The sequence below is a fragment of the Elephas maximus genome, chromosome 1 (genome assembly GCF_024166365.1).
Source record: "Elephas maximus indicus isolate mEleMax1 chromosome 1, mEleMax1 primary haplotype, whole genome shotgun sequence".
Classification (NCBI taxonomy): domain Eukaryota; kingdom Metazoa; phylum Chordata; class Mammalia; order Proboscidea; family Elephantidae; genus Elephas; species Elephas maximus.
This window is the reverse complement of record NC_064819.1, coordinates 165,581,621-165,607,037: the sequence shown is the minus strand read 5'-3', so window position 1 is coordinate 165,607,037 and position 25,417 is coordinate 165,581,621. Positions and strand designations below refer to the sequence as shown.

General features: G+C 35.5%; 1 protein-coding gene across 4 annotated transcripts in view; it reads left to right on the top strand.

The window, feature by feature from the left end:
• ASCC3 (activating signal cointegrator 1 complex subunit 3) overlaps positions 1 to 25,417 on the top strand; it is a 413,165-nt gene that overhangs the window by 222,603 nt on the left and 165,145 nt on the right. For all 4 annotated transcript variants that reach the window (XM_049897967.1, XM_049897961.1, XM_049897954.1 and 1 more), the window contains one exon: positions 8,605 to 8,739. In XM_049897967.1, the coding sequence (XP_049753924.1) occupies positions 8,605 to 8,739 (135 nt within the window). The remainder of the gene's footprint in view (positions 1 to 8,604; positions 8,740 to 25,417) is intronic.

The following is a 25,417-nucleotide window of genomic DNA, read 5'->3' as shown; positions in this document are numbered from 1 at the left end:
TTTGCCTTTCCAGATGTTACTATTCTTTTGTCCTTATGTTCATTTCTGCCATAAGTCTCTAATCAATACCATATGGATTTGCTTTCGATACCCTTGAACCTCTGTATACTTTCCCTTGAAATGCTGTTTATTTTCTTCAACTAGACCATGTCGCTCTTTACTTCTTAAAACACTTCCAGGTAAACTAAAACAAGATACATTTGCCATTTAGACCAAAAGTAGCATCATTTCCCTAATAAATGTATTGTTGAATGAGTTCCTTAGAGTTTCTTTCACTTTGACACCATAAATTCCTTAGCAACAAAATAATTATAAGAAGTATGCTATTATAATAATATCGGTCTTGGAGGAAGTTCAGCCAGAATGCTCATTAGAAGCAAGGATGGCAAGATTTTGTCTCGCCCATTGTGGACACATCATCAGGCAGTCATTCCCTGGAGAGGGACGTCATGCTTGGTAAACTAGAGGGTCCATGAGAAAGAGCAGTGAGATGGATTGACACAGTGGCTGCAAAATATATCAACGATTTTAAGGATTGCACAGAACTGGGCATGTTTCACTCTGTTATACCTAAGGTTGCTATGAGTCTGAGCCAACTCAACGGCACCTAATAACAATTATAATAGTATATTTCAAATATACTAGTATAACCTATTGTTGTATTGACGATTTTTTCTGTTCAATGCAATTTATATATTATAAAACTATTAGGTTTGTTTTGATGGGTAAGGCAACACAGGTATACGAAGAAAAAGTTATCTTTGCATCTCTTACCCTCCCCACCCTGTCCCATTTTATTCCCTGAGATGGCTAATTTGGTGGGTATTCGTCCATATCTCTATATTTAATTTCACATACACACACACACACACAAATTAAAAAAGACACTCAGGATATTGTTCTCAGCAAATTGTTCTTTTATTTGTTATTTTTTCACTTAGCAGTATATTGTGGATCTTTTCAAGTTTGTATATGTATCTACGTGTCTGTGATAGCAGGATCTATCTCTGGGCCTACCGTTGGATTTCTAGCGCCACTCAGTGCTAGTGATATTAATCATCTTTTTTATGTTTGTGACTAATATCACTTCCTTGTTTATGAAGTGCCCAGAAGTCATAGAGAAAAATGCTGACATATTTAAATACATAAAAATTAGCTATTTTTGTACTAAATAAGATCTCATAAAGTCAGGAGATAAAGCATAAATTAAAACAAAATATTTGCAATACAAAAAAGACAATGAATACTATCTTTTATATACAGTTAGTCTCTGACTTATTACAATATATTTGAGTTACAATGAAATGTACATTTTTTTATTTTATTTTTTGTAATATGTACTATATACAGTGTTGCAGTACCTAATTTGCTGCTACCATTCTCAGAAGTTCACTCACAGATGTTCAGCTTTTTGATTTACTGTTTCAAACCCTGCCATATAGCCAGCTGGAACATTGCATCTTCCTGGGAGGAAGTTATGAAAAGGCATTCAGGGAATATGGAAAAACTACTGAGTTATACAAACATGCTGCAAGCATTTGATCAGGATAATACGATAGAAGAGATCAGTGGAAAAATCATCCATATGGCAAGAACACTGAATTTAGAACTTGATATCACCACTGTGGAACAGCTCATAGATCACAAAGAAGGGAAATTGACAGATCAGGACTTATTGGATTTTGAAGAGGAAAGAAATGCTGAAGAAAAAATAAATAGTGAGGAAGAGGGAGACAAATTGTCAAAAAATTGTATAGTTAAAGGATTAGTTGGAGTTTTTCTAAACTAAGTCAAGGGCTTCAGTTACTTAAAAACATGGACCCAAAAGCTGATGGCTTTACTAAAGTCAGTAGGCATGTTCTGGAAGCAGTGAGATATGACTGCGAAATATATGAAGGAAAAAGAAAAAAGGATCATACAGACAGATCTCACTAATTTACTGACTGGAAACACATCCCTATTCCCAGGGATAATCTGGATGCTCCAAAACCTTCCACAAGTGGAGTTATTACCGCAACTGATAAAATGCCAGTGTTGTCCAACTCCTCTTCATCATCAGAGTAAATTTTTATGATTTGTGTATTTTTTATATATGTGTATTAAAATACATTTTAAAATTTATATACAATATTTCCAACTCCCAAAGACAAAGATTAGATTTATAAAGATACTGATAATAAAAGTCAATAATAATAACAACTAAAAAAAAAAAGAGGTATTCAACTCATGTCAGAACCAACTTATAGTGGAGTCGTCGGAACGGAACGCTGTCAAAAGTTGGGGAATACCAGTACAAACAGAACCAACAAGTTTGGTATGAAAAAAAATAAAACCCAATAAGGAAACAGACAAAAGGTTCAGAATAGGGATATAGTTCAATAAGAAGTCATATACACTTGAACCAACAATTCCTTTTCTCTGAATTTATCCTACAAATACGTTCACAAGCAGGTAAAATAACGTACAATATATGTTACAGCATTCCTTTTAATAAAAAAGATTGGAAACAATAGAAATGTCCATCATAGAGGGACTGGTTAAATAAATTATGGTACTTCCAGGAGATGAAATATTATTCAGTGGTAAAAATTAATGAGGAAACTGTATTGATGTGGAAAGATCTTCAAGATACCAGATTTAGTGAAAAAAGCAAAGAACAGAACAGTGTGTATAGTGTGCTACCATATGGTAAAAGAGGGATTAAAATTATATAAAGTGTGTGTTTGCCAATATACATATATATATAGGCACACATACATATATATACACACACACGTATAAACTGTGAAACGATACACAAGAAACAGTGATTATTGGAGTGGTTGGCAGGTGGCAAGGAGTCTGTTCACTGTGTAAATGTTTGCACTTTCTGATTTTTAAGCCATGTGAATATGCCATCTAGTTAAAAATGAATTGAGTTTAAACAGGAGTAGAATTGCATTCAAATAACTGCTAACATTTACTGATCACTTACTACGTGCCAGGCACTATTCTAAGTGCTTTTTTTATATTGTCTCATTTAATTCTCACAACAACTCTATGAGAATGATTACACAATTTTCTCAAATCAGTCAAGGATTGTACTTAACAGAATCATTCTAAATGCATAGAAGAGAACCTTTTTTTTTTTTTTTTACATTCAGTGGATGCCTTAAGACAGGATTCTCAAACTAACATGCCTCAGAATCACCTGGAGAGCTTGATAAACCAGATTGCTAGGCCCCACCCTCAGAGTTGCTGACTCAGTGGGGGGCCGATAATTAGTAGTTCTAACAAGTTCCCAGGTGATGCTGATGCTGCTGGTCCTTGCGCCACAGACTTAGAATCGCTACTTTGTTTAGGTTACTGCCAGTTCATTCTCTGGAGGAAGCTGGGTTAAGAAAGATGAGAAGAATGATGGCAAGACAGTAAATGACTATTCTTATTAAAGTGAAAATGTAACTCTTTGGGGTAAGCTCCCCAACCCAAAACTGTATTCTTTAACCCCTCCTAGAGCCCGTGTCATAAAAAATATACCTGAGCATTATTTTTCTGTGGGACATCTATCTGCTGTCTTCTGTCTTTTTCAGATGTATTTTCATTCTCAATCTTTCTTCTTAGCAGAAATTTGTAGGAAAGAACTTTTGATTCAAGAGTTTATATTTAACCTTTTGCCTCCTCCATCTTGTCTTCAAATAATTGCAAGCCTAAAATTCTTATTGTTCTTTTTGGTTCTCAGTTCATCTTTACAAAGTTGTTAAAGGGTAAGTTTTAAATTATTTTGTGTGATGTCAGTGTGTTTACTGATCTAACCATTTAGTCTTTTAAGCCAAATTTGTTTTTTTATGTTTACCGTTATAATAATGGTGCATATACTTCTATGAAATACTGCATGACAAGGGTTCTCAAAGTTCCTAGAAAATCTTAACATCTCCTTGGTACTTGGTAGTTGCTATAGACTCAGTTCCCATGTATGTGGAATAGAACTGCTCCATAGGATTTTCAAGGCTCTGACCTTTTAGAAACAGATTGCCTGGCCTGTTTTCTGAGGTGCTTCTGGGTGGGTTCGAACTGACAACTTTTCAGTTAGTGGTTAAGTGCTTAATCATTTGCACCACCCAGGGACTCCTGGAACTAGTTAGAAATTCACATCCTTGTCTTGCCCCAGACCTAAAGAGTCAGAAACTGGGAAGAGCAGCAATTTGTATCTTCAACAAGCTCTCTAGGTGATTTTGATGCATTGTAAATTTGAGAACCATTACTTTACTAAATGCAGGGTTTTTACTTTCAGTGTTTATCACCTTCAGTCTTGTGAGGGAGTAACTCTTTATCTGTTTTCTGGAGGAAATGAGAATCAAAGAGATTAAATAATTTGTTCTAAATTACACTGCTATTTCAAAGTAGATTTTCTGGTCATTTTCAAATTAGCTGTCCTTCTTTTAAATATACCCTAAAAAAATATCACTTAAGCATTTCAGTTTTTTGAAGGATTATTATCTGAGTTTTAGTCTTTCATTAATCTTAATAGCATCCTATATAAAGTACACTTTCTTTGCCAAGTAAAATAACAGGGGCGTACTCAAATTTAGGTACTTCGTTTCCTGGTCCAGGACTGATTCTAGCAAACATTTAAAAACTAAATGGCTTGTAAAGTAAAAATGGCTACAGAAAATATTTTTAAATACTTACATAAATCTTCAGTCTAAAGAATTATTTAACCTAACAAACCTTAAGGAAAAGTACAAACAGCTTTGTAAAACAATTAAAATTTACTGACATCAGTGACTTGAATCTACTCTCCTAATCTTGTTTTAATGACACATGTCCATTTAACTGCTGTTCAGTTACCCAGCAGTATTTGTAAGATTAATCTGGAGATACTTCTGCCAAATGAAGCAGTGCTATCCTCTCTGCTAGTTATAATTTTTGTATGAGTCTATTTAAATTAATTAACCAAATTAACAAACCATAAAATCAAGTATGTTTATAGAGACCCAAAACCTTGTAATAACTTCTTATTGGAGTCTCTAGACAGAAAATTTTTAATAAGATAGAGTTTATTTTATTGAACAGGACATGATAGATCCTTTAATAAAAAGAAATTGCTACTTTAATTTGTAACTAATATTTCTTTTGTCTGCAGTAGAAAATAATTTTCAAAATGATAACATAATTTAAATACCACATTATGTAAATCCTATTTAAGTAACATATGGAGAACTTAAGAAAAAAAATGGCTCTAAATCTTCATTAATTATTTCAATATGATTTGTTCATATCACTTCTCCCTATACAGTATTTTGCCTATATGTTTGATAAATATTTACCAAGTAAGAAATATTTTGTGTTTATTTGATCTGTCATAGTAGATGGAGCGGGGGCTTATTTCTTTTTCAGAGCTGTTTTCTCAGGGCTTGGAAGTGCTTGCATGCTCAGAAACGTTTGAATTAATGAATAAATAATATAATTTCATTATAATGCAGATTTCCTTCAAGTTTAATGTTGGGGTTAATGAAGTTTTGCATATGACAAAAGTTATTTTTATGTAAGAGGAAAAATTTTGCCTTGTCCATTAAAGAGAAACGCACAATTGAAATATCCATACTTTTTGCATGAGACAGTATGGTAAAAATTTTTTTATTGTGCTTTAGATGAAGGTTTACAGAGCCAATTAGTTTCTTATTAAACAATTAATACACATTGTTTTGTGACATTGGTTGCCAACCCCATAACTTGTCAACACTCTCCCCTTCTCAACCTTGGGTTCCCTGTTACCAGGTTTCCTGTCCCCTTCTGCCTTCTCATCCTTGTCCCTGGGCTGGTGTGCCCATTGAATCTTGTTTTGTCATATGGAACTGTCTAATGTCTGACTCAAGGGTGAACCTCAGGCGTGACTTTAGTACTGAGCTAAAAGGGGCCATACTCTCAAGGTTTCTCCAGTCTCTGTCAGACCAGTAAGCCTGGTCTTTTTTTGTGAGTTAGAATTTTGTTCTATGTTTTTTTTCAACTCTGTCCAGGACCCTCAGTTATGATCCCTGTCAGGGCAGTTGGTGGTGGTAGCTGGGCACCGTCTAGTTGTGCTGGACTCCGTCCGGTGGAGGCTGTGGTAGTTGTGGTCCATTAGTACTTTGGACTAATCTTTCCGTTATGTCTTTGGTTTTCTTCATTCTCCCTTGCCCCAGACAGGGTGGGACCAGTGGAGTATCTTAGATGGCCGCTCACAGGGTTGTAACCCCAGATGCCACTCACCAAACTAGGATGTAGACCATTTTCTTTATAAATTATGTTATGCCAATTTAGCTAGATGTCTCCTGAGACCATGGTCCCCAACCCTCAGCCCAGTAATTCTGTCCCTTAGGAAGTTTGGATGTGTCTATGAAGTACGGTAAAATTTGAGAAATTCTGAACTGGTGAAGCTTCAGCAGAACATTGTGGTTCACAAATTTTCTATATAACTTAATATTAAATAGCTTATTCTGTAATTTTGAAAATATCATGATGAGCCTAAATGGCAGTCTCCTGATGTCCTATAGGTAAAGATGTTTCCACATAAAAGCTAGAGAGCCTATCAAAGTCATAGTTGTTTTCTTTATTTTAAAATAAGAAAAATGGGAATTATCCAAGTACTTTTGAGAGATTCTATAATAAATTCTATTACTGTACCCTTGAAAATATTTATATGATTGTATTTCTTTCAAAACACATTAGTATCAACAAATAACTTAGAGTTCTGACAAGGTGTGAAATCTCAAGCTTTATGCCCTTGATGGCTGTGATTAACTTATGTTAACTTTCTCCAGATGAGTTGCAATGCTTTTTTTTTTTTTTTACCGTTCCTCTGTTAGAAATTTTTTGTGAAGGAACAGAAATTCTAGGCTTTTCCAGTTTATCTGTTCCCTTCACTTGGAGTACACTTTAAAAGAAGGAGTTACTTAATCATTCCAGTTTCTTGAATGATTGTTATCTAAGATTTTATTGTATTGTGGATTTTAATCAGCATTCCACATATGAAACATTTTCTTTGACAAGTATACAGATATAAGATTACTGAGTAGAAATGATTGCTTACATATTCTCCTAAATGTTTAGCCATCAAACAACACCAAAGTTATACCTCCCAGAAAAACATAATTAAGACGAGTATGGGGAATTATTGAGAAGAGGGCCTAGCATTAAGCCATGGTAACCCCAGAGAGATTTACAGGTGTCAGTTATGTCGGAAGCTGGAGTTAGGGGCACTTGTCTCTAAATTATCCATAGCAAGCAAACTAATTGTCCTTAGATTATGTTTTAGATTGATAGAAAAATGGCAAAGTTGTCTAACGATGCTTTTATTCACACCATATAAAAATTGAAAAAAAAAATCAGTTGTTCGTATGAAAGAATAAATTTTTTTTCATGGTAATGGCTCTTTAAGGAAGTGGTTAAGTGCTCTCCTGCTATCCAAAAGGTCGATTGTTCGAAACCACCAGCCGCTCCTGGGGAGAAAGATGTGGCAGTCTACTTTCCTGAAGATTACAGCCTTGGAAGCCCTTTAGGGCAGTTCTAGCCTGTCCTATAGGGTCACTATGAGTCAGAATAGACTCCAAGCAAGGGGTTTGGAATGGCTCTTTGGGAAGGCAGGGGTTGAGGTGACTAGGGAAGGGGAGGGGAAGACTGCAGCCAAAGAAGAAACACACAGAGGAGAGATTGCAGGCATTAATGGGCAGCAAATGCAGACTGCTAACCATCCCATAATTTTATTCTCTTACATTGCATTTGCATTCTGCCTGGTGACAGTTCCAGAAAGCACTTTTTTCCACTTCTCCTTGAGAAAGCATCCAGACAACGGACTTTCCCATAATTCAGATTTCCACAGTCACTTTGTGAATAATTCCACAGGAAGGTCTACTACAACAAAAATAATTCCAAATACCTCTCAGAAAGCATTTCATCTCCAGCAATCCTCAAAACACTTTATTATAAATCCTTGTTCTTAGACATTATTTTGTCCAAAGAAGAGTGTTCTTTATGTTTTAGATTTCTTTAACAGCTTTATGATACTGGAAATTTCATTGAATATGTAATCTTCCAAGGAGAAATAAGACTCTTATATTTATTTATATTTTGTCCTTATAATGAGTATGCTAATGAGCCATGTCTTTAAAAGAGAAACACACAAATTTAACTCCAAATTTTACAGAATTCATTAATTTGAGTTCTAACCTTTACGAATTTATTTTAGATTAAAAAATCAAATATTGCCATCAGGTTAACTCGACTCATAGTGACCCTGTAGGACAGAGTAGAACTACCCCATAGGTTTCCAAGGAGTGGCTGGTGGATTTGAACTTCTTGAACTGCTAACCTTTCAGTTAGCAGCCATAGCTCTTAACCACTGTGCCACCAGGGCTCCTTTTTAGAAGATAGGCTAATAATAAATAAAGCCACATTATTGAATTTTATTTAACTTATGTTTATACTATGTACACTTTGTTCTAAAATAAGGAAAAGTTGGAGAACTCATAAAGGAGGAGCTTTGTTTTAAACAACTAATACTTGTTTATATATGGTGATTTCCAGACTAGTATTAAATTGTCATTTAATTAATTTGAATATTAGGTAACCTGCTTTTCTTTCTTTTAGGTGATGGTGTTTGTACATGCTCGAAATGCCACTGTAAGAACAGCAATGTCTCTAATAGAAAGAGCAAAAAATAATGGCCAGATACCCTTCTTTTTGCCTACCCAAGGACCTGAATATGGACACGCAGAAAGACAAGTAAGGAACAAATGGCAGCAAGATATAAGGATAAATCACATAGTGTGTCAAATGCATCAGGCACTTTGTATATGGAAGATCTATGATCTCCAGTTCCCAAGGATGTTATAATCTTGACTTTATTTTGTTTTAATGATCTTTTAACGGGTCCCTGTTATGGATTGAATTGTGTCTCACAAAAATATATGTTGAATTCCTGGCCTTTGTACCATGTGACATGGACTGTAAGACCCAAAGTATGGAATATTTATTATCTAGCCCTTTACAGAGAATGTTTGCTGGCCCAAGATTAAAAGCTATGAAAGTAAGTTTTCAAATTAAAAAAAAAAAATCTTTGGGCGTAAAATGACCATAACTCCAAAATATTTTATATGTGTTACGTAAGATTTAACTGATATTTGCTGAACACTTGCTAGCTGCCAGTGTGCATATGCACTTTCACATTTGTTATCTTACCAAAATATATTTAATCTTCATAATTATACTGTAAATTTTACCACCTTATGTTGATATTTTAAATTCTGAATATGGTAAGCTGATACCACTTGTTTTGAATGTCAGATCACTTTCAGTTTAGAATTCTAAAATGTATTCATTGTCTTCATTTTATAAAAATTTCTTTTACCTAACATTTGGTATACAGCTTCATATTCTCCTAGCTGTTTACTAATTGTGAATTCATGAGAGTATTTGAAAGCTAAGTTGGTTTTCATAAGTCAGTTTCGTGCCTTTGGAAATACAAAGCAACTCTATTGTGTTTAAAAGCCAAGCCTTGAGAGCCATCTTGTGGATTTCTGGCTACTTTACACCTCTAAATTCTGAGAGTCATTGCTATTTTAAATAATGCAGGTTTATTACTTCTTGTTTTTGTTTTAATTGTTACAGTAGTAATGCTTAACATTTATGGAGTGCTTACCAGTTACAGGCACTGTTTTACATTCAGTCCTTGTAACAACACTATGAAATAGATTTGTACTATAATTATTCCTTGATACGGCATGTGCAAGTCATTCAAATATAGCATGAAATATTCTAAAGCATATAGAAATAATTCATATGAAGACTTTTTTATTGTGGGAAATGTAAATATATGTATATATATGACAAATATTTGTCATTTCAGCATTTTAAAAACATTTTAAAGTGATGTTTATTTTAGGTAACATCACCAAACACAGGTTCACAGATCACTATGCTGAAAAAGAAATAACATGGGAAAATAAAAAGTTTTAATACATTTGGGTAGACTTGAAATCCCTAGTCATTTTTATTAAACTTTTTTTATATCTTTATTATACTTGATTTTTGTCCTGATATAATTATTATATATCTTTTTTGTTGTTGTTTTTAACAAGGATGAATTCAGTAAACATTTATTAAGCACAGATTTTCGAGGAACATTGTCTGTCCTGTTCACCATTATATCCCCAGCTCCTCATATGGCTGTTAGTAGGTACCCTGAAATTTTTTTTTTCCTGTGTTCCTCTGAGACAGACATTATAATTGTCAACAGGACAACTATTCTCCCCTTTAAAGATTCTTATTCCCATTTTACAGATAAAAACCAAAAACCGTTGCAGTCAAGTCAGGTCCAACTCACAGTGACCCCACAGGACAAAACAGAAGTGCCCATATATTTCCAAGGAGTGCCTGTTGGATTTGAACTGCCAACATTTTCGTTGGCAGCCATGGCACTTAACCACTACACCACTAGGGTTTCCATTTTACAGATAAGGAAACTGAAATTCGGAGTAAATAATTTTCCCAGAGAATCCCAGGTAATAAGTAGTGGGGTCATGATTTGACCAAGGGTCTGACTCCAAACTCCAGCTCATCTGTTCAAAAGCAAACAGGCTAAATTCCCATTCTGGGATTTTTCTGAAGCTTTTAGGGCATTGAGTCTTTTTTTTTTTTTTTTTTTTTAATGGAAGAACACTTCTTCAGCCCAACTGTCTTCCTTATTCCTCATTAAGAGAGACTTTAAAAAAAGTGAACCTCTCTCCCTAGTGGAAATTATTTTGTAACAAAAGAGAATCTTTCTGAAGTTTCTCTCGAAATTGCAGAATTTAAGATTATTTGTCTAGTGTTGGTCATATATACTTTTTCTTACTTCTTGAAATTATTTACCAACTTGAACATTATTAACATTTTAGCAGTCCTGAGGAAGCTATTACGATGACATTAAGAGATTTTTCCTCCTGTGTTTTTGAAAACTGGGAAATTAAATAACTCAAAACATTAAAATAAAATTAGAAGGTAAATGTGCTATCTAGTACATAGAAATTTAGCCTCATGACTCCTGTTAATTGAAATACAGCTAAATCCCTACTGTGCCACAGTGATACTTTACCCTAAGTGTTTAATGTAACCATCTAAATTCTTGACTTACCAAACAAATACAGTTTTTAAAGCATTTGGTCACAGTTTTACTAATAAGCACAATATAACTTTATTTATATAACTAGTAAGTAAAACTCCATTAAGGAAATGCTTCTTTTCTCTCTTTTTCTCTCTCTGTGTTTGCATGTGGGGGGTCATGGGCAAGCGTGTAATAAGGATATTTCTGTACCTTTGCCACAATTCAGAATAATTTCTTTCTCCTCGATGAGTAACAATTATACTTCACAACTCCTTTAACCATCCCCACATTTAATATCAAAGTCACCCTCAACTGAATAAACCATCTATATTTCCAAACTATCCACTAAAACAGTAAGTTAGGCAATGGAAAGAAAGTACTCCAGCAGTAGCTTAAGCTATAGACATGGAGCCCAGGGTTCTCCCCAGAGAAGGGGGGCATCTCAGAAATTCCAAATGATGCCCAAAGCAAGAGTGTACATTAACAAAAAGCTCTGGTTGTAACTCCTTCTGCAGAAGTTACTTAAATGTTTCTGAATCTTAATTTCTGTTCTGTCAAATAGAATATAATGGAGTAAATAATACCTATTCTAGTGGGTTACTGTGAAGAACAAATGGAATAATGTGTCATTATTTTGGAAACTGGCTGAACAATGATAAGACTGTACATAGCATATCATAGAAATCTATTTTTAGAAAATATATACCAATAACTAAATTTGAAAATAATGAAAGGTTAATGAATAATGTTGATAAATTCGCTAATTTACCTTGCGTATTATTTCCTTGTTCCCTCCCCTCCACTGTGTTCGGTAATATAGAACATACTTCAGGGAATAATAACCAAAACCAAACCTGTTGCCGTCGAGTTGATTCCAACTCATAACACCCCTATAGGACAGAGTATAACTACCCCATAGGGTTTCCAGGGAGCCTTTGGTGGATTTGAACCTGCTGACCTTTTGGTTAACAGACAAATGCTTAACCACTACACCACCAGGGCCCCTGAGGGAATAGCAGCCTATATTACTATATTTATAAAACTACAAAAAAAAAAAACCAGTGCCGTCAAGTCAATTCTGACTCTCAGTGACTCTATAGGACAGAACAGAATTGCCCCATAAGATCTCCATGGCTGTAAATCTTTACGGAAGCAGACTGCCACATTTTTCTCCACATCTATTTAGAGAAGTAAATATATCATTTAGAATGCAGATGTTTTTATTATTAAGCCATTGTTTTCTATTATGAATATAATTTTAAGTTAAATGAATGTTTATTTCTATATTAGAGTCTTCAAATTCTGTTCACTCAAGATCTCAGTCAAATAGATTATTTTAGGGCCAAATTTTTATACAGGCTTAAAATATTCTAGTACTGGGATGGCTATTCCCTCCCACACTATTGCAGTATTTCTCTGATGTATGGGTGCTGATGTAGACTCAGTTTTTAACATATAAAGTAGTAGTCAGTTTTTCTGTTAGTAGAAATGGCTTGTACAATAAGGCTCATGAATTTGGCTGTTGGAAATTTGGCTGTTGGAACCCTGGGAAAAATCCAATAATACTGTGTACCCTCGAGCTACTTTAAAGTATCACTTTATGATTTTTTTATTATCTAGATCTACCAACCATCTCCTTTTTGTTTTTATAGATCCAGCTTTAGCCTTTGTTTAAGTCAGTAGAAGCTGGCTTTGATACAAGTAACCTGATACTTAATATTGACAGCTTCGTATTACAGGCAGTCTCCAGGTTACAAACGCCTGACTTCTGGACAACTCATTCTTGCCTCTTAATGTCAGTGTAAATTTGCCCTCACTTTGAAACAATTGAACCAACCCCTACTCATAACAAATCCTTCATCACAATCACCTTCACTTGCTGCACATGGAGCTTTTAAATCATTGAAAAGGCTTCAAGCCTTTTCTTGCACTAAACCCACCCACTGCCGTCTAGTTGATCCCGATTCACAGCAGTCCCACCGGGTTTCCAAGGCTGTAAAACTCTGCCGAAGCAAACTGCCACATGTTCCTCCTGTGGTGCCACTGGTGGTTTCAAACCACAGACCTTTCAGTTAGCAGTCGATCACTTTAACCCTTGTGCCACCAGGGCTCCTTTCCTTGCACTAAAGTAAAGCTAAATAAGAACTGTATGCACCTTTTGTGAATTACCTACAAATTCGACTTAAAGGCACACTTAGGAACAATTTGAAATGGATCTCATTCATAATTTGGGAAACTCCCTGTTTCTGCTTCAGCAGCTTTGCAGTATCATCATGTCCAGTTAAAATTAGAATCTTCCTTGCTGGCATAGATGATATCTGTTAACTAAAGACAGTAGCAGGGGTGCCTAATATCATCCTTTCTCTTAGTTTTTAAATTTAGGCAAAATATTGTCTTCTCAGCATTTATTCTTTCTTCAGACATACGTTATCGACCTGTTTTTCTTTGAAGGCTAATATAATAATTCTAATAGCAATTCTGTTGCAACCACAAGAAAAGGATGTCAAAAGTTTTTTGTTGTTGTTAGGTACGTTTGAGTAGGTTCTGACTCAGCAGCCCCATGCACAACAAAATGAAACACTGACCAGTCCTGTGCCATCTTCACAATTGTTATATTTGAGCTCATTGTTGCAGTCCCTGTGCCAGTTGATCTTGTTGAAGGTCTTCCTTTCTTTCACTGACCCACTACTATTCCAAGCATGATGACCTTCTCTAGGGACTGGTGCCTCTTTATACCATGTCCAAAGTACATGAAACGAAGCCTTGCCATCCTTGCTTTTTTAAGGAGCATTCTGGCTGTACTTCTTCCAAGACAGATTTGTTTATTCTTCTGACAGTCCATGGTAGATTCAGTATTCTTCACCGACACCATAATTCGAAGGCATCAGTTCTTCAGTCTTCTTTATTCATTGTCCAGTATATGAAGCAATTGAAAAAACTGTGGCTTGAGTCAGGTGCGTCTTAGTCCTCAAAGTGGCACCTTTTCTTTTTAACACTTTAAAGAGGTCTTTTGCAGCAGATTTGCTCAATGCAATCTGTTGTTTCATTTCTTGACTGCTGCTTCCATGTGTGTTGATTGTTGGTCCAAGTAAAATGAAATCCTTGAAAACTTTAATATTTTTTCCATTTATTCCAGTGTTGCTTATTGGTCCAGTTATGAGGATTTTTGTTTTCTTTATGTTAAGGTATAATCCATACAGAAGGCTGTTTATTAGTACTTTTAAAATAAAAGCAAAGAAACTTAGTAAAAAATAAAATTGAGTATTCAACTGGATATTTGGAAGTATGACTTTTTTCTTTTCAAGGGGAGCAGCCGCCTGTAGAATAAAGCTCTGGACCCAGGCAAACCTGGGTTTTAATCTTGACATAAACACTCTAACATGTCCTTTTTAACAATTTTGAGCCACAGTTTCATCACCTATAAAGTGGAAATGATACCTGTGTGTTAAGGTTGTTGTAATAAATGAGGTTACATATACCATCCCTGACAAATAACAGAAATTATGTAAATGGTTATGTATGTGCTTTGAAGGGAAAGAAGATGGCAGCTTTAAAGAATGATAGATGCAACAACACTCAAATTTAAAACTTTGGAACAATTTTAAAAAATGGAATTTTAAATAGCAGGAGACAGGTTAGGAGAAATGTTAGAATAAGGCAGAACAGACAAATATTTATATCTTTATATGTGCACTTTTTAAGATTAATAAGTAAAACAAAGTTTCCAGTAAGAAAATGAGCAAAAAAGAAATAAAATAGGTAAACAAGCTTTGGAAGAAAATGTATTGTTGTTAAATAAAACTGTTAATTAACAGACCCAGTGTATCATCAATAACTAACAATGATAACGTCCACTTCTGAAGATGATTTGAGGATTTGGTGTACTCATATATATCCTGTGGCAATGATCAATTTAATTCTTTTAAAAATCTTTTGGTAATACATTTTAAGAGCCAAACTTTTTCAGACCCTTTAACCTGGAAATCCTAAACCTAGGACTCTTTCCAAGGAAAGATTAAAAGAAAAAGTTAATATATACCAAGATTTTTATTGTAACACAGTACTTATAATGAAGAACATTACAGAGAATATAAATATCTAACAGTAGGGGAATTTTCAAGTGTGAACAATAATTCAATTAAATATTATATACCTATTATGAATAATTATTTTAGGCTATTAACAAGACATCTAATTCTAAAAACTACATGGCAATTTTAATTCAATTGGTCACATGCCTGAGTGCCACTGTATATGATAAGTATCTAAACCAAGCAAAGTCTCTGCCTTTTAAGACACAGGCAGTCTCATAGAGGATTTAGAATTATATTTATAAGTAAAGCAAAAGGTGGTAAATGATGTAAGAGAAGAACATATAGTTCAATGAGAACCCAAAAGAGAACTAGATTAATTAGAGCCAGTGATCTTGGATAGAGTGTTAATAGGCAACAATAAGATTGAAGGGCATTAAAAGGAGTGAACAAAGAGAATATGGGCAAAGAAAAGCGCTGGCTATATTTGGACAATGAATTATTCTCTTTTGACTGGAACGTAGGGTACATGTGGGGCTAGACATGTAGGTTCTGGTCAGAATATGAAAAACCTTAAATTCCATGCTTAGGTTTTTGGACTTCATAAGCAGCGGGGAGCTATTGAAGGTTGTTGAAGAGCCAAGTTTGTGACCAGAATTCACGTGTTGAAAGTAAGATTAATTCTCCTCCAAGCAAGGGAAATTCCCATGGCCCCGGGGGGTTTATCTTAATGTTGTTTAACATGTGGATCACTTTGAATAAGGAGCATGATAGCACTGGGATTTTATCCATATTTCTTTTGTTATTACTTTTTGAAAAAATAAATTTCTTACAGCAAATGTATGCATCTTGTTGAGAAATGATGCTGATTTGGAAAAGTATGCTAATTAAAATATTTTTGCTCTCTGAAAATACTTTGATGGGGGAAGCACTCTATAGATTTACAGACTGAATAAGCAAGGCTTTAAATCCCTTGGGGTACAGAGATTTATACTGATAAAATTCAATGATTAAAATCACATTGTACTGTGTGATTTAAAAAAAAAAAATTGTGCTTTAGGTGAAAGTTTACAAATTAGTAGCTCATTAAACAATTAATACACAAATGTTTGGTGACATTGGTTACCAACTTCATGATGTCAACACTCTTCCCTTCTCCGCCCTGGGTTCCCTGTTTCCATTCATCCAGTTTTCTTGTCCTTTCCTGCCTTCTCATCTTTGCTTTTGGCCTGGTGTGCCCATTGAGCCTCGTATATATGATTGAGCTAGAAGCATGTTCCTCATGTGTGTTATTGTTTACCCTATAAACCTTTCTTATCTTTGGCTGAAGGGCGAACCTCGGGAGTGACTTCAGTACTGAGTTAGAAAGATAAAAAAAAAAAATTATTTAAACATTCATGTAATGTTGGCAAAATGAATGAAAGGAATACAATTTTAGATGAGATTTATTTACAAACCAGGGTGCTCTGTCTGGAATGTTAACATGTTTCTGTCTATTTGTGCTGTAGTAATAATCAGGGCAGCCCGTGTGGGAACCAAAACCATCTTTCAAGGCATATAACATGAAACAGAGCACATGGTACTTCCGTTCTCTCAGGATAAAGTAAATAATCAGCACTTTCAAAATGACATATGGAAACTGGTTATGGGGATTAGGTTAGTCTGGGTTGTGAGTTGGTTGAATATACATGAGCCTTAAACTTTTTTTTTTTAAGCAGTGGACACTCAGCAAATATTTACTAAGTTTAAGTGAGTTATCAGTCAATGTGATGGATCAATAGGTAACAAAGATAAATAAACTCTGCCGTCGACCTCCTTAGAATGGATTGAGGAAGACATGTGTTATATCAGTCAGGGTTCAGTAAAGGAAACAGAAACCACTTTAGGTATGTTTTAAATATAAAATGATTTGTACAAAAAATTAAGTGCTTATTAGAATTTTGGAAATACTGAAGGAGCAGAAGTCAGGGGGCTACTACTGCTGAATTTAAGAGGCTACCACCAGGATGGTGACCCAGCAGTTACGAAGCCACAGATGCCACTGAGGTTGCCTTTAAACGTTTATGTTGTTGTCGTTAAGAGCTATTGAGTTGGTTCTTACTCATAGCAACCTTATGAGCAACAGAACTAAACACTGCGCATTCCAGCACCATCCACACAATCGTTGCTATGTTTGAACCCATTGGTGCAGCCACTGTATCCGTCCATCTCATTGAAGATTTTTGTCTTTTTCGCTGACCCTCTACTTTATCCAGTATGCTGTCCTTTTCCAGGGACCGGCCCCTCCTGATAACTTGCCCAAAGTACATGACATGAAGTCTCACTGTCCTTGATTCTAAGCAGCGTTCTGGCTGTACTTCTTCCAGGATAGATATGTTGGTTTTTCTGGCAGTCCATGGTATATTCAGTATTCTTCTCCAACACCATAAATGAAAGGCATCGATTCTTCTGCAGTCTTCCTTATTCATTGTCCAGCTTTTGCATGCATATGTGGGATTGAAAATACCATGGCTTAGGTCAGGCATACCTTAGTCCTCAAGCTGACGTCTTTGTTTTTTAACACTTTAAAGTGATCTTCTGCAGCTGATTTTCACAATACAATACCAGTCATTTGATTTCTTGTTAACTGGTGCTTCCATGGGCATTGATTGTGGATCAAGTAAAACAAAATCTTTGACAACTTCAATGTTTTCTTCATTTATCATGATATTGCTTATTGGTCCAGTTGTGAGGATTTTTGTTTTCTTTACAATAAAGTATAGAAACACTTTATCCAATGAGCATAGTATCCGATCTGGAATAGCTTCCTTGGAGAATCCCTGCTCTGTTCAGAGACTGGATTAAATTATATCTCTGCAGCTATTGAGAAGATAGCAAAGCCAGGACCCGAGGTAGAGCTCAATCTGGAGAACCAGGTAGAAAAAAGTAGTGATTGTTCTGATACTTCAGAAGTGGCAGGCATCTTATAATAAGCAAGTTTAGCTCCATAGTGTATGTTCTTTATCTCTTCTCCATTCATCTTTCTATATGAAATTCCTGTCAAACAGCTGTTACATGTATATTTCTTTCAAGGAAAGATTTTGTGTAACTACATTTATGTGTGTTTGCATGTGTGCATGTGTGTGTTTTAGTGTGAACAAATTGGATTGTATATACACACTTTTATGTCTTTTGCTTGTTTCCTTTAATAATAAACCAAGATCTTTCAGATCAGCACATAAAGATGTTTCATTCTTTTGAACAACTTCCTAGTATGCCACAATGTTGATATTACCATAATTCATTTTCCACATCCCTTATCGATGGATGTGTTTGTTTCCAGTTATTTTTTATTGTGTACTATTAAGTGCTGCAGTGAACATTCTTGCAATTGCAGCCATATCCATTGGAAAAATTTCTAGCAGTGAATTTATCTGTCACACAGTACATGCATTTAAAATTTTGTTGGAATTGTCCACCAGGGAGATTGTTCCAATTTATACTTCCTCTAACAATCACTCTCTCCTGCATAACTTTGTCGGCACTCGGTAGTATCAAACTTTTGAATAGAAAAAAATGATACTTTGTTATTATTTTGAGTGATATTTCTTAAATTATGAATAAAACTGAGCATTTTTCTTATGTTTATTGGCCGTTCGTATTTCTTTTCTATAAATTGTTCATAGCCATGATCCATTTTGTATTAAATTGCAGGAACTCCTATCATATGTCTTGCAGACATCTTCCTAGCTAACTTCATTTTTATCTTTTTGATTATGAGTATTTTTTCCATGTGGAAATGTTCATTATTCTATTTATGGTCTCTAGGTTGTATGTCATGCTTATATAGCCTACACATACTTCATCCATGATTTCTTCCAGCCCTTTTTTCTTTTTAAATCATTGATAAGTCTGGAACTTCTTCCAGAGAGTAGTGGGCCCATCATCTCTTTCTGAATAATTCCTGTTTTTTATGTTGATTTAAAAATTTAATCTAACATACAGAATTCTCATATTTACCTGAGTTAGCTTCTGGATTTTCACTTATCTTACACTGACGTTGCTTTTTTTTTTTTTTTCCTAGTATCACACTTTTACTTATTCTATTTTTATAATATTCTTAATATCTGGTAGGGATGGGCATCAATCACACCTACTCCCTACTCCTCACTTACTATCTCATTATGCAATGTTTCGCATTTAGGTTAATAGTAAAAAAATCTACCATCTGACTATTTTTCTTATTTAGAACCCCAGAGACCAGCACACTCTCACAACGCAGAACTCATCCAGGGCACATGGAGGGAGGAGCGGTGCCACCCCCAGGGTATTTAATCCCAGTCTGGAACCCACAGTGCATGCAACACTCTGGTTCCTACTGGCTCCTGCCTCCCCTCTCTCCTGCGCCTGTGCCACCTGGCTCCCCACCCTGATGCCACTGATGCCAGACGGCTGAGGATGCCTGGCCAGCAGCCCATAGTATGGATTCGGATTCTGGCTAGCAGAGCAAGGGCTAGCCCGTGACCACTGCAAGTACAGAGGAGCAGCGGCCACTCAGCTAGGAGGACTGGAGCAAGGGAGGAGGGCAGGCTGGGGCAAGAAATTGCATTTCGCATAACACCAGTTTTCGGATAACAACCTGGTCTTTGGAAACTAACCAGGCCAATAAGTGAGGAGTAGGTGTATCCTTCAATTGTAGAGTTTTTCTGGTTAAACTTAAAGATTTACTTTTCTGTGTAATTTTAGTATCACCTCCAAGAAATCATGTTCAACTTTTAGTTATTCCATTGATTTTACAGATTAAGTTAGTGAGAAATGGTGTTTTTACCAAATTGAATCTTCACATCTCAAGAGTAAAACATATCATTACATTTCTTGAATATCCTTCACCCGTATCCTAAAGCTTTCTTCATATTGGCGCTACCTATTTCTTGTTCATTTTGGTTTTAATGGCTGTTTTAAATGTGATATTTTCAGAGAAATTACTGTTTATATGTAGGAAAGCTTTCAAAAATATTAATTTTCTAACCTGCCATCTTTTTTAATTCTCTTTATTATTTTAATGAGTAGTTTTAAAATCAGTTCTCAGTTGTGTAAACAAATATCCCTCTGCCACTGAAAATTACTGTGACCTCTTTCTTTCCAGTATTTATATCTTTTATTATTTTCTCATGTCTAATTCCATTGTCTAAAATATGAGTAGGCTGATAGGGACATCCTTTTCTTGTTCCCGACTTTAATGGATGTACTCCTAGTATTTTACTATTCAACATGGTTTACGATAGAAATTGGCATCTCTTCTCACCAGGACTGAATGGAGCCTTTTGTCAGATATCAGTACCTGAGGATGATCTCATGTTTTTTCTCCTTTGAGCTTTACTACCAACCTGCCCTTGCGTTTTGGGTTGAATTTTTTCTTAGTCGTGTTGTATTGTTTTAAGGTATCAGTGAATTCTGTTTTTTAAAGTTTTTTACTATTTGGATTTATATTCGTAAGAGAGATTTCTCTATTATATTCTATTCCATACTTTATCAGGTTTTAATAGCAGTGCTGTTAACAGCCTCTGCAAAATTGATTTATGAGGCTTCTGTTGTTGTGTGCCACTGAATTTATTCTGACTCATAGCAACCCTTTGTGACAGAGCAGAACAACAACATACGGTTTCTTAGGCTGTAGTCTTTACAGGAGCAAATCACCAGCTCTCTTCTCCTGCAGAACGGGTAGTGGGTTTGAACTATCAACTTTGTGGTTAGCAGCTGAGCTCTTTGCCATTTCGCCACCAGATCTCCTTTTCTATAGGGCCTCTTAATAGTGTTAGAATTAATTTGCCTTTAAAAGTTTGAAAGCTCAGCTATTAGATAACTTTTGACTTTTCTTCCACTGTTTTTATTATTTTGCAATTTTCTATTGTTTCTAGAATAAATGATAGTAACATGTTTTCCTAGAAAATCATCCATTCCAGTTTTTAAAATGGAATTCATAGAATTGTGCAAAGTACCCTTTTCTGATTTTTTAAAATTGTTTTATATTCCTAGACATTTGATTTTTCATATTACTAGTTTTGGATTCCTTTGCTTGTTCTACTGTGCGTATGTACAGCTCTCTATCTCCTTTTCCTAAAAAGGGCCAGGTAGTAAATATGTTAAGCTTGTGGGCATATGATCAATTTCACATCTACTCAGCACTACTGTTTTGCTCAAAAGCAACCATAGATAATATGTAAACAAATGAATGTGGCTGCCTTCCAATAAAGCTTTATAAAAACAGGCAGTCGTTCCATAGTTTGTCAACTTCTGCAGTAGCCAATACTTTGCCTGTTTTTATTTAATTTTATCTCTTTAAAATAAGAGGCTTTAGATTCATTTGTCAGCTTTCCAGTTTTTAAATTATCAGATTCTATTTTAACTTCACTAATGCATTCCTTCTTCCCTTGGGCCTATTATATTTTAGTTTTTTTCAACTTCTTGATTTAAATACTTAACTCACTTATTTATCAAATTATTATTTTATAATTACATAAGTATTTCAGCTAAACATTTTCTCAGAGCACAACTTTACTCTGTCCTATAAGTTGGACATGTCGTTTATTCATTAATTTTTGGACTTATGCAATTCTCGCTTGCTCCTTTGATTCTTAATGTTTAAGAAACCAAATATAAAAGAGATACATATATAGAGTTTTATATATGTGTTTGTAGTTCACACTTATTATTTTCTTCATATTTTGTATGCCTGGTCCAATCCACCATCACTTCTCACCTGGAGTATTGCAATATACTTGTCTGACCGGTCTCCTGTTTAAAACCTTCAGAGGCTTCCCATTTTACTCAGAGTGAAAGCAGAAGTTTTTATAATGAATGTCTTCAAACTCATCATTCCCAAAACGGAATCTACTTTCCACCTTCCTACTGCCTAGCCTGAGACACAAGCATTAGCTTTTTCCTCTCGCTTTTTCTGTCACATATTCAAAGCACCCAAGGTGAGGATAATCTTGAAACAATCAAACTCCTTCTTTCCCTTCCTGTCGTGCTCCCCCACCCCCTGCCCCGCACACCCCATGCTAGGCAGTCACCCAGTCTTAGTCAGTTTATAGACAACTTTCACCTTGACTCCATGTGATTATTTCCCCTGCCTGCATCTTTCACCTGGATTGTTGCAGTAATGCCATACCAGTTCATCTAGTTTCTGGTCTTAGCCCAGCTAAGAAGTAACCTCTCTAAACAATAAATCTGTACTGTTTAAAAACTTTAATTGACTCTCTTTTCACCTAAATTGGGACTATATAAAGCCTGACCCCAATCCTCCTTTCTAGCTTAATTTTCTTCCATTTGCCCCACACCTCTTGAATGTAATGCCCTCCAGGCACTCTGTACTCTTTCACTATTCCAGGCCTTTATACTTGTTATTCTGCTGCTAAGAATAACTTCCGCCTTTTGGCAATGTATTACTTGTCCTTTGAGATTCACATTTCACATTTTATGTAAAGGTTTCTTTTATACAACTAGCTGATCATTGATTCATTCATGCAGGAAATGCGTATTAAGTACTAGCTGTGTAGAAGGCAGAAACCCTGGTGGTGTAGTGGTTAAGTGCTACGGCTGCTAACCAACAAGTCAGCAGTTTGAATCCACCAGGCAGGCACTCCTTGGAAACTCTGTGGGGCAGTTCTACTCTGTCCTGTAGGGTTGCTGTGAGTCGGAATCAACTCGACGGCAACAGGTTTGATCTTTTTCGTTTATGTAGAAGGCACTCTGCCAGGTGCTAGCAATACAAACACAAATAAACTGTAATTCCACTCTGTCTTTCTGCTCACTTTTAGCTTTGTCCACATGGCTGTATTAATAAACACATCATATTTTCTAGAAATCATTTTTGTATGGGCCTATCTTCCTCCAATAACCAACCAAACCTAGTGCCGTCAAGTCAATTCCGACTCATAGCGACTCTATAGGGTGGAATGGAACTGCCCCATAGAGTTTCCAAGGAGCGCCGGCTGGATTCAAACTGCTGACCTTTTGGTTAGCAGCCGTAGCACTTAACCAGTACGCCACCAGGGCTTCCCTATCTACCTCATCAGTCTGCAAATTACCCAGCTCCGATCTTGTCTTAAATTTCTTTATATTCCTAGGGTCTTGCATATGATAAATTGTTCATTATCTAAGTGACCTTTGTTTGATTTATGGTACTTCTTGTTTTGTTGTTGTTGTTGGGTTTATAGTACTTTGTTGTTTTTGTCAGTTCCTTGTACTTTGTAAATTTCTTAAAAGGTACTTAAGGGATGCAAACCATTTATTACAATAATGAATATGAGGTTGCTTAGCACTCAGGAGTCTCATCAGCTCAAATTACACAGCTATACCATGAATTTGCCAGTATCTTTCTCTAAGGAGCTGTGGTTCTTAAACTTTAGTGTACCTCAGAATAACCTGAGGAGCTGATTACAACTATACATCCAAGCACACAAAAAAAGATGTTTAACATCATTAGCCAAAAGAAAAATGAGATTAAAACAACAATGAGATGCCACCACATACCTAACAGAATAGCTAAAATAGAAAATAATGACAATACCATGTGCTGACAAGCCTGGGAAGTAACTGGAACTCATACACATTCCTGATTGGGGATGCAAAATGGTACATCCACTCTGAAAAGTGGTTTGACAGTTTTTATAAACTGACATCTACTCTACAGAAATGAAAACTTATATTCACACAAAATACTATGCATGAATGTTCATAGAGGCTCTATTCATAATTACCAAAAACTTGAACAACTCAATGTCTTTTATGGGTGAATGGTAAACTGTAATATAGTCATCCATACCATGGAATACAACTTAACAATAAAAAGGAATGAACTATTATACATGCAGAAACTTGGATGAATCTCAAAGGGATCATACTGAATAAAGGAAACAAGTCCCAAAAGTTTATATACTGATACAACTTGTGTAACATTCTTGAAGTGGCAAGACTGTAGGGATGAAAAACAGATCAATGGTATTGGAAGGTTGTGGGTGAGGAGAGTTTAACTAAGAGCATGAGAGAGTTTTTAGAGGCAAAGAAGTGTTCTGTATCCTGATTATGATTGTGTTGCACAAACCTATACATGTGTTAAAATTCATAGGAGTATACACCAAAAGGGGAAGAATAGTCAAATTTACTATTTGATAATTAAAAAAAAAAAATTTAGAGGCACACATCAGGCCTCATCCACGGGGCTTCAAGTTCATTTGTACTGTGAGCTAGGTCAGACCACAAATGGTTCATTCACATTCAAAGATAGTGAAGAAAAAACCAATCTAAACTTACTTTAAGATTGTTGTCACTCCAGGTACCTAGTGAACCAATAAAAAAGCAGCACGAAGGTTATGAGCAGAAATAGAAGCAAGAGAGAAGAAGTGACTGTCAGTGCCTCCTACTTCCTCACAGAGACCAGAAGGATGCACCAAGTTGGTGGTCACTGCAGCTGTGTGAACTGGTCAAAGTGGGAGGTGCTATGTCAGCACTCTAGAATCTACTTTATAAGAAAATAGCACAGTTACATATTTCCTGTGTTCTACTTCTTTCTGTGTCATTGGTGCCACAGCAGGGCTAACCAAATCTTACCTCAACTGGGCTTTCACTAATAAATCTAGACTTAGAACAGGCACACCAGGATAATCCAGTATAGGGGTCCATGGACATCAGACTTTACATGAAATAAACAGCAGTCCAGCAATATGAGTTGTATGGAATATCTCCTCCAAACAATAATTTCTAGTTTTCTCCGTTAACTCTGAGTCTCCACTCTTTAATATTAGAGAAGAAATGGAGTAGGTGAAATGTTTTTCCTCTTCTTACCCTTGCCTCTGAAGGAGCTCTAATGTATCTTAGCAAATACTCTACAATGGGCTTTACCCCAAAGTAATTCCCTGAATGACCTGTGTTTGTGGGAAGCACATATAACGTATGATTTTGTACTAAATATATGATCAAAGTGTTAAGACATCACAAAGTAAAGAAATTTAGTCTTAAATTGAGGAAGCATAAAGAAGCTTTATGCTCTGTAACATGATGAGGGATCCAAGCTTCCCAGAAACCTTGAATAAAATTTGGGCTTCTATCCTATTCTCCCTTAGAGAAAATACAGCTAGTGCCTAACATATCTTAGTGTTTGTCGAATAGAATTGTTTCACTAGTATATTGCATGCTTTTAATATTTATGTGTTTGACTCTGCACCTAACACAAAGCACTTAACAGTGATAAAATATAAAATGGTCCAGGTAAGAACAACTAAATTGATGATAGGGTTAAAAAAAGCTG